Source organism: Tenrec ecaudatus, chromosome 12, assembly GCF_050624435.1.
Source record: "Tenrec ecaudatus isolate mTenEca1 chromosome 12, mTenEca1.hap1, whole genome shotgun sequence".
NCBI lineage: Eukaryota > Metazoa > Chordata > Mammalia > Afrosoricida > Tenrecidae > Tenrec > Tenrec ecaudatus.
Genome location: NC_134541.1, coordinates 49728699 through 49741366, shown reverse-complemented (window position 1 = coordinate 49741366; position 12668 = coordinate 49728699). Strand labels below are relative to the sequence as shown.

Sequence of the window (12668 nt, the reverse complement as noted above, 5' to 3'; positions counted from 1 at the left end):
TTTTAAGAACCCCGGCACTACAAATTGAACTAAGAAACAGAACAAAAACACTAAACATATTATTAGAGCAATTAACTGGGATTTCTCATGAAGCATGACTCTAAACCACCAAACCAAGGAACTAGATCCCATGAGATATTTGGTTGCACATAAGCAGCCTCAGTAGCTACTCTTTGTGTGTGAGATTGTTATACATATACATTTTGCCAATTTAACTTACAGGTGTAGAAACTTAGTGACAGCAATCACATTAAATCAGCTGTGAAAATCAACGCAATTTTTCCATCACCACAAATTTGAAACTCAAAATTCCAGAAACCATTATTTCCTTACTCCTTTGGACTGAATGTAATGACTAATCAATTTTGATCTCTATCCATCATTTGCCTTCGCTGTCTTTTTATAGTGGCTATTCAATGGGCTAGTGCTAGCTGCAAGGTCAGTCATTTGAAACCGTCACCTACTCCTCTAGAGAAAGGCAAGGCTTCTACTCCAATAGTGTTACTGTCTCAGAAAGCCTGAGAGAGTTCTACACTGTCTAATAGGGTTGCTATGAGTCAGAATGAACTGGATGGCAGTGAGTTTGATTTGCTTCTTTGGTTTTGTCTTTTTATCTAAGTGAGACCATACAATAACTGAACTTTTGTAGCTGACTTAATTCACTCAGGATGTTTTCAAGCATCATTCATATTTTACCAAGACTTCTGTTTCTCTTACTGGTTTAGTTTTAGTAGTACTCCACTGTTAAGTTTCAACCTTTCGGCTCCTGTGAAAAGTGCAGCAATGGACACTGGCATACAAGTCTGACAAGTCTTTAGGGTATACACCCTGGAGTAGAGGTGCTGGGTTATATGACAGCTGTATTATTAGTTGAGGAACTGACATACTGTTTTCCAAAACAGCTGTACCATTGTGCACTCCTACCAGCAATGGATCTAAACCAAACCCACTATCAGGTCTATACTGACTATTAGAAAACAAACCCACTCCCACGAATGTTGATTCAGACTTAAAGAGATCCTATAGGATGGGGTAGAACTGCCCCGGTGAGTTTCCAAAACTGTAACTCGTAACAGGAGTGGAATGCCTCATCATCTTTCTTCCACGGAATAACTTGAGGTTCCAAACTACTGACCCTGAGGTTAGCATCTCAATGTCTTCCTTCAGCACCATTGGTTCCTGATCATAAGCTACCTCTTGAAATGGTTGAATATGGACCAGTTATTACCACAGCTTAATTATTTGATCTATACGCTGAACAAATAATCAGAGATGCTGGATTATATGAAGAACTTGATATTACAATTGGAGGATGGCTTATTAACAACCTTTGCTTGCTGACAGTGAGGAGAATTTGAATTTGAAAATCACAGACTGGAGCCTTCAGATTATAACTCAATGTAACGAAAATTAAAATCATCACAATTAAACCAGTCCAACTTTCACATGCACATAAGGCAACTGACAAATACCAAGACGTGGGTCAGGTACACCTTAGTCCTCAAAGTAACATCCATGCTTTTCAATACTCTAAGGAAATCTTATATAGAGTTACTCAATGCCACCCACAGTGAACAGGTTTCACCACAGCTTCCAGACCAAGAACAGACAACACAGAAGGACTTGGCTCCCCACTTCGGAGGAAGACACCGCTGAAAATCTTATGCAGAGCTTTGAAGGATTGTCAAATTAAAGTATAAAAGATAAAACGTGGAAGATGTTAATTTCCACCAACCTTGAAAAGGAAGAAACCCTATAATGTATCATTCCACATTCTACCACTACTAAATGCCAGAAAATGGAGGGGGCTGGAATTGAAGGTATTAAACTTCAACGACTTAGCAGTGTAAGAGGCAAAGGATTAAAAGGCAAAGTGCCAGGGCGGAGGGCATGAGCCCTCAGTAGAAGGTGCTGGCACTATAACCATATTCTTGCTGACATGCTGACTTATTTTATAGTTCTACAAAAAGTTTAGATGAAGATACGGTATTTATATGTCAGGTTCACAGGATGCAGCATGCATGTAAGCATATAATGTAGTAAACATGTGAAAAAATTGAACTCACTAATGAGAGATGCAAATTAAAATGAAAAATCATCTCACACCCACTAGATTGGCAAACATTTAGACTCATAATGAGTGGTTAGAGAAATGGAGATACAGGTTCATAATTGTAGCTGATAGGATGCAAACTAAGTTAATCACCATGTAAAGTAAAACTATCCAGAGTGTCTACTTCTAAAAAACTGTGTGAACACAGGGGCTAGACGCGTGAACTATAATATAGAAACTACTGCAAAGAGTTCACAACACACAAAGAAGATGGGACATTTTAAAATGGGGAAATTCATCAATGGAGGGGTGCATAAACTTGTAGAGTTAGACAGTGGAATGCTGTTCAGCAGTTACACTAAAGCATGACAGCTGCAGCAGCCAAAAAAGCACCAAAACTTTTTGTTTTAAAAACTTTGCAAAATGATACATGCAACCTAGTAACACATAAAAACTGAAAACACATCAAGACAATATATATTGTTAAAGATCTTATTTGTGTAGCTAAAAATACATGTATTAATTCAGGACAATGCAACTACCATATGTTGAATCTGACCTGAGCCCTAAGGATCTTAGAAAACAGTGGGTTAAGAATTGTGTACTGAGAAAGGGGCAACTGTATAGGACCAGGCCTTATCATAAATTGATAAAACCCGTCTCTATCCGTCTTCAAAACTCCCTTGTCTACATACGTCTATAAAACCTTAGGCACCCTTTACCTTTCTGAAATGAAATAGTCCTTAATAGTCAACATTTTCTCTATTGCAAAAGGCCGACTAATACCACACACTTAGTTGTCCAGAACATTATACATTTAACACAGTAAGTCAATGTCTCCGGGAAGTGGAGGAATGAGTTGAAGAAAAGGAAGCGTATTTAGTTATAACAGCTACAATATGACAAAATGTTGACTTGTTTGGGGAGTATAAGGGTTCTGCTATTTTGTGTCCTTTAAAACTTTTTTCCATACATTAAATATGATTATGACAAATCATCTTTTCTAGCTGCACTTGTAATTTAAATTTTTTAATTAATTTTAAAACATTCTAAACAGGAAAGTTCTGTGGTTTTGTTCTGTTACTGTATTTCAGTAGCAAGACTATACTTATAATACCCAGCAGGTTTTATGGCTGTGTTATAAATGCATACCCTGTTAATTATAAGAGGTGCTAGATATATCTCAAGTCCTATGTATTAGAACTACTGGTAAAACAACTTTAGAAATTCGATGATGGCCTGACAAACAACTTTTATTTTAAAAAGCTTGAGAGAGACACACACACAAATTTGTTTGAGATGTGTAGAAAAGGTTTGTATGAAGAATAGATCAATGAAAGGCAGAGAGGTCACATCTGACCTCTTTTGACTACACAGGGGAGAAGGAATATCTACCTCCATGCTAGCCTGGCCCTGGGTTAAACGCCACTAGGCAAGTCAGGCACTTCTCCACCCTCCATCTTCCTTTACCCTGTTCTAACACAGCGCATTCCTCCCATGACACTCTTCTTTCCTGCTAGGTTTGACAATCTGTTGGAATGGCTACACAGAACTCACACACAATACAATTTTATAAGGGGACTATTAATGAAGTTAGTTAGTCACCACAAATCAGGATCGGTAAAGACCCTGTCATTGGTCCCAGCAGTGTCTCTCCTCAGGCAGCAGCCAAGTCTCTGGTCCTCAGCCTCTTAGCCATGCGGTTCTTTGAACTTCTGCTTCTGTGGGCCAGGAAGTGTGTTCATTGCTCCGCCTCAGTCTCATAGTGTCAAGGATGCTCCTCCGTTCAGTCTTAGTCTCTTTGTCTCAACCCGTGGTCTCCAGTATAACATACATGGCCTTTACTGCCTGTGCCACTTCAGGCTGAGAGGGATTTAGAAAGTGTTCCAATAATAACTTTTCTTCCATGATGGTCCTAAGAATGTTCTCTTCCTGCTTCTGAAACAGCTCTTTTAAGAACACAACAATCCTCTAGTTCTTTAATGCTGGCCCTCCATCATCACCCCAATTCTACCTTAGAAAAATTTGGCTGGACAGGAGCATGTACACTGATACACAGAATCCAGGGCAGATAAAACCCCCGGGTACAATAATGGGAGTAGTGATACCATGAGGGTAGGGGGAAGGTGGGAGAAAGGGGAACCAATCACTATGCTCCACATATAATGCCCTCTGACCCAGGGGGATGGCCAACAGAAACCTGAGTGAAGGGAGACAGATGGTGTAAGACGTGAAAATAATATTACTTTATCAAGGGGTCACGAGAGTGGGAGGGAGGGGGAAAAAGAGGAGCTGATACCAAGGGCTCAAGTAGAAAGAAAATGTTTTGATAACAATGATGACAACATATGTACAAATGTGCTGGATATAATTCATGTATGGTTTGTTATAAGAGCTGTTAAGATACCCCCAAAAGTGATTTATCAAAAAGAATGACTTTCATGGAGGTGTGGTTTGTCTTTCAGCAGGTAATGCTGTCGGTTTGAGTCACATCTCAATAAAGGGTAGACTCAGAACAGATCCCAGCTTACTCCTGCCCATATAGCACAACAAAAAACTCCCTCCAAAATGGGATGATGACCACAGGCATAGAATAGGCCAGAATTTACAATACCCAAGAGAAAGGATTATAACTGGAAGAGGTATAATTTCATTTCATCACAGGTGTTGTTCTTGGCATTGTAAAGTGAGACATTTCAAACCAAGAAATCTCATCTTAAAGTGCTCAGAAAGTGAGCTCTTGAATTGGTTTCAAGTTACTATATACCCAAGTGCTTCTAGAAGATTTGGTCAGTACCAGGAAATGATTTTTGCTGATTTTGAACAAGTCCACCTGTAGTTAAATCTAAGCTTGGAAATATAAAATCCTATATCCGGCAAAATTATCCTTCAAATATGAGGGAGAAATAAAACATTTACAGACAAGGAAAATCTAAAGAATTTTTAAAAACATGACCACCTTTACAAAAAATATTTAAAGCAATTGGATGGCCCGAAAAGTTAACAGGCAGCAACCTAAAAATATTAGAAAATAAATTATTTGGAGAAAATATTTTACTGAAGCAATACTCAAAGTGAAACAACTAAATAAATTGAAACAAGGAATCACAGACAAAATTCCTCTATAAAGTTAAAAATAAATCAGAGCAGAGGGAACAGACAAAAAATATTTTGAATGGAGAAGACATTGAATCATCATAAAACACAAAATACTGCTTTGATATTGAAAAGGAAACCACAAAAAACAAACAACCCACAATGAAAAAATTAAAACTTCAGCAAAACAAGACAAAAACCACATTAACAATATAATAAAAACAAAAGAAGGGGAGCAACAAAAAGACAACCAAATAACCAACAGGAACACAAAACAAAAAATCCTCATGAAAACTAACACCAATAACACCATAAATAATAATTTTTAAAACTGACACCAACAACACATTTATCAATAGCCACATTGAATGTAAAAAGACCAAATCTACCAGTTGAAAGAAAAAGAATGGATGAATAGAATAGATGAATAGAAAATAGAATGGATAAAAACATGAACCTTGAATATGCTGCTTACAAGAAACGTACCTTAAATATAAAGACAAGCAGACTAAAAATCAAAGGATAGAAAAAAATATCAAGCTAAAGGCAGTCAAAAGAAAGCTGGAGTAGCAATATTAATCTCAGGCAAAGTAGACATTAAAGTTAATGACATAATGAGACAGTCACTATTAATTATGAAAGCTTTAATTGAACAACCATAACCATAACTAGTATAAACACATCAAGCAAAAGACCATCAAAATACATTAATCAAATTCTTAAAGAAATGGAGATCATAAAATATTAGAAGGCTTTAATATATCACTTTCACCTAAAAATACATCACTTTCTAGTTCAATCAACTAGAAAAAAATCAACAAAAAATGAAATATTAAATATCAATGTACTATATCTCATAGATTAAGGCACTTCACCCAACAAAAATTCATTGAACTTTCTTCTCTAGTGCTCATGAAAGCTATTCTACAAGAGACCATATTTTAAGTCATAAAGTAAGTATCAATAAACTAAAAAACATTGAGATAATACAAACCAACTTTTCAGATCATAACAATGTAAAATTAGAAATCAACCACAAAGTGATCAAGTCAAAAAGTGAATTATAAATTCACTCAAGAACCACTGGGTAACTGAAGAAATAAAGAACGCATTCAAATTGGGGAAAAAATGCTGTGAAACAAACCATCAGATGCTAGAAGAAAATAAATAATAAAAATTAGGGCAGAAATGAATCAGAAAAGTTTTGTAAACTATGAGGGGGTACGAAAAAAAGGGGGGGATTTTTTTTCAAAGCTATTTTTCACAAAACAACCTTATCACCTTCAAAATACTCTCTAGTACACTAGTACATTTGTCAAATCTGTGATTCTTCTTGGAAACATTTTTCAAGCTCATCGGTTTGGATGGCTGACAGCACCTCCCTCATTTTTTCCTTCACCTCTTCTACTTCATCAAATCACTGTCTTTTCACATCTCTCTGCATTCATGGAAACAAAAAGATGTCTCACAGAGTGAGGTGAGTCTGGGGCATGCTGTGGTTTGTTGTTTTTTTGTCCAAAACTGGCATCTCAGGATGGTTGCATTCACAAAAGCAAAACAAAAAAAATCTGTTATATCAAAAACCCTATATATAGAAAATCCCAAATAATCAATTAAAAAAATGCTCGAACTAATTGAAAAATTCGGTAGCATAGCAATTGATCAACATACAGAAATCAGTTGGATTCTTGTATATCAAGGATGGTGATACCAAAAAGATATCAGAAGAACAATACCATTTATAATAACTACACAAAAGAGAAAATATTTAGGGATAAATCCAACCAGAGAAACAAAAGATTGTGCAAAGAAAACTACAAATACTCCTTCAAGAAACTGAAAGGAACTTATACAAATGGACAAGTTACCATGTTCCTGGATAGGCAAACTAAATATTTTTTAAGTACAGTATATACTTGTGTATATGCCCAGCTTTTCAGCACATTTTTTCTTGTCATAAAAAATGATGAAGCATAAATTTTATTTCCAATTTCCTCGAAAATTATCACAAATACAAAATACTCTGAAAAGTATCCCAAACCAAATCAAAGGAACTTAAAACAATAGCCAAACCTGCATCAGACAGAAGATGGGACAACCTAATATACAACATAACTCTTTCCAATTAGTCTGAGAAGAAACAGCTGCCATATTTAGTCTCAAAAATAAAAACTCTTCTTTTTTAGAAAAATCAAGGCATCACTTAGTAAAAGCCTATTCTTCCTCAAAACTTTATTCAGGCAGTCCTTTAGATTGTGAACTTCTGACTTACCCCTATTACAGCCCCTTTACAACCCCATTCTTATGAAACCTATTACATTAAAAGTCAAGGTACATACATACAATGGTTCATAAGAAGTGGGAACTACTTTGCAATGTGCATCAAGACATGTTATGTTTTACTATATTATGCCAAAGATACTTTATTATCTGGAAGTGTTCCTTTAATGTTTTTATACATAGAAAAGTAGACTATATACTATGACAAACATTTGACCAAGCAATGTTAGACAGGAACCTGTTTCCATAGATAAAATTCAACTTAAAGACAGACCTAGGTATGAAATTCATTCAGAATCTGGGGGCTGCCTATATTTATCTTCATTTAGAAATGAGAAAAGAGCAAATTTTGTTATGGTATTAAAACCTTAGGAAAAATTATAAATATTCCATTAAAAAATAAACAAATGTTTTCCTCCTTATAATATAAATATCCAATAAATAAAACATACATGGTACTCCAAGCACAGAAAAAAACAATTCCCTTATGAAAAAGGTATAGTTGGGTAAGTTTAATGGGAAGCCTTTTGTTTAAGTGTAATACACTCCACCAAAAGAGCGAGGCCATTATTCTATAAAGGTCTATTCTTTCTTAATTGAACAAAAATACATCGATTTCTATGGAATTTTGGCTATAGTACCAGGCCACAGGAAAGGTCTCAAATAGCTGAAAGTTGTTTGGCTAGAGAAAAATATCTTGTGACTTGGAGGCAGTCATTCATCAATTCATACTTGAAGGCATTCCTCAGCAAACTTCTTCCTAGTCTTCAGAGAAAAGCGTAGGACCTGGGCTCCCGGAAAGGGTGGCTTCCTGCTGGAACCCCAACTGATAAGGTACTCTTGCAGGCATCCTGCATGCAGTACTGTCTAAGCTCTGCAGCTGCCAGAGAAACCTTCATCTCTCCAACAGGCAGCTGCAGGGCGTTCACCCAGGGCCAGGAAGGCATGGCGCGCTGGGATCGGAGGGTGAGTGTGCAGGGATGGGCCCGACTGCCTCAGCATATTTTTAATGCAGTTTTTGTGGTTAAATTAGGTGCCTAGGCTGAAATTCAGGTCAGCTTACATTCAAGTATATACAGTACCAACATTACCAAAATTAGTTTACAAGTTGAATGCAATTCTGATCCAAATACCACTACAATTTTTCCAAAAAAAAAAAAAAGGAAAATTACCAACTTTACATAGGAAAGAAATTTAGGATAAATAAAACATATTAAAAAAAACAACAACAAAGTAGGAGACCTTTCATTCCCAGACCTTAAAACATACTGTATAACCATGGTAGTAATCCAAACAACCAGGATTAGAATTGAAAACCCAGAAACACAAGCAAGTACCTATAGATATCTAATTTTTTATAAAGAACTGAAACATCTTAAATGGGCAGGAGACAGTTTTTCCAACAAATAGGGCTGGAAAAACTGGATCTTCACCTGCAAAGATTTAATCCTCACACACGTACAAAAATAAGCTCAAGATGTATCAAAGACCTAAATATAAATCACACAATTATTAAAGCCATCAATGAAAAATAGGAAAAAATAGTATGAAGCATAAACACACTACCCTATATAAAGAAAAAAACACCCACACTAGAAAAGACAAAATAAGGAACTTGGACCTACTAAAAAGAAGATATTTATGCACAACAAAAGAGTCGATCCAAAGATTCAACAGAGAACCCACAGATCTGGGAAAAAAGAAATTCGGAAACAAGAAAAAATATTCAGTAATAATGTATAAGATAAAGGACGAATCTCCAAAATCTATAGAAAACTACATTTTAACAAGAAAACCACAATCCGATCAAAAAATGAGCATAAGACATGAATAGACAATTTACAAAAGATGACATACAGACGCCAAGAACAACATGGATAAATGTTCACAATAATTAAATACAATACAAGAAATACAAATTAAAACAACAATGAGATAACACCTCACAACGACAGTTTTGGCAAAATTCAATAAAACAGAAAATAACAAATCCTAGTGAGGATGGGGACAGGAATGTTTTTACACTGTTGACAGGACTGTAGAATTGTACGAGCATCATGGAAATCAGTATGACATGTCTTTTAAAAGTTGCAAATCCAAGTACCTTATGAACCAGCAGCAATCTTTCTTTAGGGTATATATACCCTAAAAGAATAAAAATATAACATGAACACACATACATATTACACCTATGTTTATTACATCAATTCCCACAATAGCAAAAACATGGAAGCAACCAAAAACACCAACTATGGAAGAATGGATAAACTAGCTCTGGTACATTCATATGATGGAATTTTACACATCAATAACAATGACAACTATGTTAAACACCGCAAGACATGGACAAAACTAGAGAACATTATGCTTAGTGAACTCATTCAATCTTATAAAGATAAATATTTAATATCACCATTGTTATAAAAAGAAAAGAAATATGGTTTATACACCAAAAGACAAATCTTTGATGACAAGGAGGCAGCCAGGGATGGGGGTGGGAAAAGGGAGAAGAGACAAACATTAAAAGAAACAGGGAAGGCTTAACAGGAAATATATTAATTAAATTATAATTTCTCCATTAAAAAAAAGAACTTCCAGATTTCTTACCCCTCAAATCTACATTTTTGGTCTGAGTGGCTAAAAACAGAGGAAAAGGAAAACTGAAGTGGACTTGGGAGTCTCCAGTGACATACAAGTTCATGTCAAATAAATAAAATAAAAATGGCCAGTCTATATTCTGAAATCTGAACAAGAAGCAGTGAAGCAAGACAAGTCTTCTATTAAGATGTTTTTACCTTTTAAGGTCCACTACCCGCAAAGTCAGCAGATTAAACCACCATCCACTCAGAGAGAAATATGAGGCTTTCTAAAGATTTACAGTCTTTGAATTCCACAGTGGCAAACCACTCTGTCCTATAGGGTTGCAAAAAATCAATCAATTTGATGGCAGTTGAATTTGGTTTGAGTTGGAAGGCCAACAAATTTGAAATGTATTTGGGATGAATCCACCTCAATTTTTATTTCTTGTCTTCCCCTATAAAAGCACTAAGTGAACCTAACAGATGTTTCATTTTACTTGAATAAAAGTTAAATCGTATGAATTAAAGTTAAAATACTTGGTCGTGTTTTTAAACAGAAAATAGTTTGAATCAGTAACCAAAGAATTGAAAGGTCAAATCAGAAGACCCTAAAGCATCTTCCAGCCCATTTCAAAGCATTTTGAAAGCCGATCCTCTTTACAGCTTACAGAATTAAAGCAAAGAAAGGAAGAAAAAAAAAAAACACCCACTAAAATAATTACTATCAACTTCCTTCTACATATTTCCAATCACCAAGAAATTATTTTAAAAAAGAAATTACTTCCAGTTTATACATTCAAGAAGTTACAATATCTTAAGAAAAGCAAATTATTCAGTGAAAGCGTTTTGCATGCAAATAACATGGAACCGATCTGCTTGAGTCAGACAGATGGCGTGTCATTACTTCTAGCAAAGGCTGCCTGTAAATCATTGACCAAAAATGGTAATTCAGTGTGCAGACTAAAGTAAACGACAAACTGCTCCACCTGATCTAAAAGTGCTTTACAATCAATTAAGAGTTACAGTTTAGAGGGAGAAGCATAAACGTTTCCATCACCTAGCATATGCTGAGCATCTGCTTACTTTTTTAGCGACTCGGATAATTTAATGACTTCTTGAAAAACGTTTTTCCACTTGCTTTTCCCGGCATCAAGCCCACACCCGGCTCACTAAGTCGTGGTTGAGCCAAACGGTAAGAAAATGTTTAATCACACTGGAGCAGAAAGGGGAGGGGTTAAAAGGGGCACCGCCAAGCTTCGGAAGCTCGGGAGCGCTGCTGGAACAAAGCGGCCGCTAGCAAGGCCACCCCGTTCTTCATCGTGCCAGTCACGCTCCAGAGCGATTATTCCCTGAAGACCCTTTTCCTGCCTGTCGCGGACAGAGGGTCACACCAGTCCGCGGGTTCATTACACCAGCCCTAATCACCCACAACCTCGGTGCCGGGTTTGGGGGAAACTTGCACTAGGGGGCCCGTCGCCAGATTCCGAGCCCACGCTCCCCGAGCACTCTCCCCGCCGCACCCCTGGTGCGCAGACCCCTCTCGATCAATGGAACGAAGGAGGTCCTGCCGGTCGCACCCAGGCCTGGGCGGCAGTCCGAGGAGACGGCTGGGCGGCAGGTGGCTGAGCCACAGCACGCTCCGAGGGCCTAGCCGAGACCGCGGGCGGCTCCAGTCCTGAGGCGCCTCCACCCGGCGCCTGCAACCGCGGTCCGCGGCGTCCACAAAGCCGCCGCCCCGCACACGCCTCCAGGCCCCTTCCTTCCCGCTCACCATGGTCGCCGCGGCGGTTACAGACGAGCGAGAGGAAGCTGGCCCGCACAGAATCCGGAGAGCGTCCTTCCCTCACAGCCGCAAAGCCGAGCAGGGCGGCGACGCAGCAGCGCAAGCCTACCAGTGGGCGGGCGCGCGCGCGCGCCTAGGGCGGAACGTGCTTACGCACGCCACGCACGTCCGCCGTTGCCGCGCAACCTTCGGGCCTGGCAACGCCCCACCCAGGCTGCCTGCCAGACTCGGGCGCGCGGAGCGGCTGGGCGGGGAGGGGAGCGAGGAGGGAAGTGGGGAGCCGGCTCGCCCAACCACGTCGGGCCTCAAGGGCGTGAATCCTCGAGTGTTGGGGGCGAGGAAAGGGGCCTTAACCTGGCACCTGCCGGTGAGGGGCGGAAAAATGGCCGTGGCGCGGCGGGGGTGGGGGGGGGGTTGGTCTCTCCCTTTCCGCGAAAGGGGTCACATGACGCCCCGCCCATGACGCAACCTTTGCCCTTATAAGGAAGTAACTACCTGGCCAGGTGTGAGCCGCCGCGAGGGTGGGGCTTAAGAGGAGGTGCGAGAGCAGGCAGGGTGGGGCAGAAGTCAAAGACTCGAGGGAGGATCCGTGGGCGCCGTGGGGCTCGCTGTGGTGGAGTGGACGAGTCCCACATTTTTTTACCTACTTTGGTGCGATTCCTGCCACCCTTCCCTGATTGGCCCAGACCGGCACGTTGAGCCTTCGAGTATGGGGGGAAAGCTGCACGTTTTTCCTCCTTCCCCAGGGGATCACCGCCGTCGGTTCGAGTGCTCTGTGAGTCATCACTAATTTCAGGTCTAGGAAACAAGGAGTGGTTTATTTGTCTTTAGCCACAGCCCCGGGAGGGAGGCTTCGCAGCCCGCTTGGGTGTGGCTG

The 12668-nt window shown here is 39.1% G+C and overlaps 1 protein-coding gene across 1 annotated transcript in view; it reads right to left on the bottom strand.

Moving 5' to 3' along the window:
• Window positions 1-11936, bottom strand: part of DSTN (destrin, actin depolymerizing factor) — a 31335-nt gene extending 19399 nt beyond the window's left edge. Inside the window, exon 1 of the mRNA XM_075564017.1 lies at window positions 11780-11936. Within this exon, the coding sequence (XP_075420132.1) occupies window positions 11780-11782 (3 nt within the window). The 5' untranslated portion in view covers window positions 11783-11936. The remainder of the gene's footprint in view (window positions 1-11779) is intronic.
• Between the last annotated feature and the right edge of the window lie 732 nt (window positions 11937-12668).